Below are 3,075 nucleotides of genomic sequence, written 5' to 3'. Positions count from 1 at the left end.
GAACAGAGCGGTGATCTTCACACTGAGCCTGCACTCATGAATACTCAATAGAATTTTTTTTTGAGTTATCTAAAAAAAACAGATATTTTGATAAATAAAAATATTTTTGATAAATATGAAAGTAAGGTATTTGTTTTTGCATATTTTTGAAAGTTACATGCTAAATCGCCCTATTTAAATGGATGTAGGGCTCTTTATCTCTTCGTGCCCATTTTTTTTAAGTCAAAAAATGTTTGCGCTTGTCTTGACTCTTCTCTTCCTCGTCGCACTCCTCTCAACTCTTCTTCTCGCCGGCGGCAGAGAAGCAAGAACCAATCCGGCGATTCAGAAGCTTCCGCCCGGCCCCGCGAAACTCCCGGTCATCGGTAACTTCCACCAGATACGCGGTAATCTGCTGCACCAGTCCCTGTGGGAAATCTCCAAGCAGTATGGTCCGTTCATGCACCTAAAGCTCGGTCAAGTCTCCGCCGTCGTCGTCTCCTCCGCCACCCTCGCTAGGGATGTCCTCAAGACCTTCGACCTCGCCTGCTGCTCCCGCCCCCACAACGTCGCCACCTCAGAGCTCTCTTACGACGGCTCAGATATCGCCTTCATGCCCTACGGCGAGGGCTGGAGGCAGCTACGCAAGCTCTGCACCGTCGAATTCTTCAGCCCTAGAAAGATCAACTCTTTCATGTCCGTAAGGGAAGATGAGATTGCGAGGATGGCGAGGCATATCTCTTCTCGCATCTCGGGCTCCCTGGCCATCAACGTGAGTGAGCTCGCCCTGTGCTTCTCCTGCAACACGACATGCAGGACGGCCTTCAGCGGTGATATAGCCGGAGATGATCTCAGCATTTACAGCGTGCTCAAGGAAGCGCAGGAGATGTTGGCTAGCTTCTTCGTGGCAGACTTCTTTCCCCTGCTCGGATGGGTCGATGTGGCGACGGGGATGAAATCAAGGCTTCGGAAATCGTTTCTAGAGCTCGACGGAATCTACCAGAAATTCATCGATCTCCATCTCGACGCGAAGAGTCGATCAGGAAGTGAAGAGAATGAGGATTTATTGGATGTTCTGCTTCGGCTGCGGAAGGATGAGCAGCTGACAGAGGAGAACCTCAGAGGAGTTCTTATGGTGACAATTATTTTCAGTTTCTACGGCAAAATGAATTGTCGAAGTTAAATCTGACTCAATCATTGACAGAATATTTTTATCGGCGGGACGGATACCTCTTCAGCTGTGGTGGAATGGGCGATGGCCGAGCTCATCCGCCTGCCGGAGTTGATGAAGAGAGCCCAAGAGGAAGTGAGAAGCTGCGTGGGGAGAAGCAAAGGGAAGGTGGAGGAGAGCGACCTGCACCAGCTTCACTACCTCAAATGCGTCGTCAAGGAGACGATGAGGCTGCATCCTCCGGTGCCGATGCTCATCCACCGGGAAATCATGAACTCGGTCACTTTATGCGGCGAGTACCAAATTCCTCCGAAGACGACAATCTACGTGAACGCATGGGCGATCGGCAGGGATCCGGATGCGTGGGAGAGACCGGAGGTGTTCGACCCGGATAGGTTTGTTAACATGGTGTCGCCGGGGGTGAACTCGTTTCCGCACTATGACTTCAAGCTGATTCCGTTCGGCGAGGGACGGAGGATTTGCCCGGGGAAGAATCTGGGGATGCTGATGGCGGAGTTGGCGCTGGCCAACCTCTTGTACTCTTTCGACTGGCAATTGCCGCAGGGAATGAAGGAGGAGGACGTGCGCATGGAAGAAGCGCCAGGGATCACCGTGCACAGGAAGCATGCTCTTTGCCTCATGGCAGCCAAATCTGAGGCAAACTGAGCATGTTGATTCGGTCATATGGAAAATAAAGTGTCAGGCGAATTTCAGAGAACGAAAGATAGATGCTTCGGTAATTTTACAAAGGGGCAGTTAAACTTTCAAAATGCCCAAAAATATACTGGTTTTCATTTTATTACTCCTGTCACTTTCCTCTCTCCTTTTATAACAGTTTGTTCTCTTTCTCTGTTTTGTTTTTTCCCTTCTTAAATTAAATTAAATTTTAATTTTAATATTAATAGATAATCTTCTAAATTTATTTATTATTTATTATTTATTATTTATTTTTATTTTAAAACTTTAATAATACATATAAAAATATTAAATAATAATAAAAAATTGTTATTTTTAAAATATCTAATTATAAAAGGATAAAATTAATAACGAGTTAGTTTTATTAATAAAATAAAATAAAATAAAATAAAAAATCAGTTTATGCTTGGTTGGATGTAATGTAATCGAACTTGTAATGTAATCAAATTTGTAATGTAATATAATATTGATTACATTACTACGTTTGGTAATATAATGTATGTAATCTTTAATTATAGAGATGATTACATTCTTTTATTTGGTATCCATTATTTTTATAAAGAATGTAATTTGTATTATTATAAAATGATAAAAATATTTTACGATTTCTACCGATGGTCACCGCATCTCTGTCGGAGCTTACGCTTGTCGACGACCGACGGTGACTAGCGGCGAAAGATGATTCGATAAATTTACAAAGGGCATTTAAACTTTCAAAATGCCCAAAAACATACTAAGTTTCATTCTTCCAAAAGTCATATTTAATTTTCATTTTATTACTCCAGTCTCTCTCCTCTGCCTTTTTTTTGCTATTAAATTAAATTAAATTTAAATTTCATTTTAATAGATAATCTTCTAAATTAATTTATTATTTATTTTTATTTTTAAACTTTAATAAAACATATAAAAATATAAAAAAATAATTAAAAGTAATTTTTAAATTATTTTTCAATGCCCGCCGGAGCGTTGTGCACATGAAGCTTGCGCTATGCCTGATGGCCGCCGAATCCGAGCAAGGATCATCTAGTCCACATTTTTTGGATCAGGAGATGGATGATATGATGATATGGAATTGTGGTCAGATTGTGATCATAATTCGATCATAATTGATTACGATCTCTCTTTGAATTCATCGTCCCTCTTATTTTATAATTTGGTTGGAAGCGGGCGGCCAGAGGTTGTCCGAAGGCCATTGATGATGGCAAGTGGCTAGATTGTTGGGTGTCAAG

General features: G+C 41.7%; 1 protein-coding gene across 1 annotated transcript; it reads left to right on the top strand.

The window, feature by feature from the left end:
* The first annotated feature begins 210 nt into the window (after positions 1–210).
* LOC122033451 (cytochrome P450 71A1-like) lies at positions 211–1,992 on the top strand. Its single transcript, XM_042592469.1, has 2 exons — positions 211–1,114; positions 1,184–1,992. The coding sequence occupies exons 1-2, from the start codon at positions 230–232 to the stop codon at positions 1,814–1,816; spliced, it is 1,518 nt and encodes a 505-aa protein (XP_042448403.1). The 5' UTR covers positions 211–229; the 3' UTR covers positions 1,817–1,992.
* Positions 1,993–3,075: the final 1,083 nt, after the last annotated feature.

The sequence above is a fragment of the Zingiber officinale genome, chromosome 11B (assembly GCF_018446385.1).
Source record: "Zingiber officinale cultivar Zhangliang chromosome 11B, Zo_v1.1, whole genome shotgun sequence".
Lineage (NCBI taxonomy): Eukaryota > Viridiplantae > Streptophyta > Magnoliopsida > Zingiberales > Zingiberaceae > Zingiber > Zingiber officinale.
Note: the sequence above shows the minus strand (reverse complement) of the source record. Positions and strands in the feature narration are given on the sequence as shown.

Coding starts and splice junctions, on each gene's coding strand:
- LOC122033451 (XM_042592469.1), top strand. CDS start 230: ATGTTTGCGCTTGTCTTGACTCTTCTCTTCCTCGTCGCACTCCTCTCA. Junction 1,115..1,183: donor ACCTCAGAGGAGTTCTTATG/GTGACAATTATT, acceptor AATCATTGACAG/AATATTTTTATCGGCGGGAC.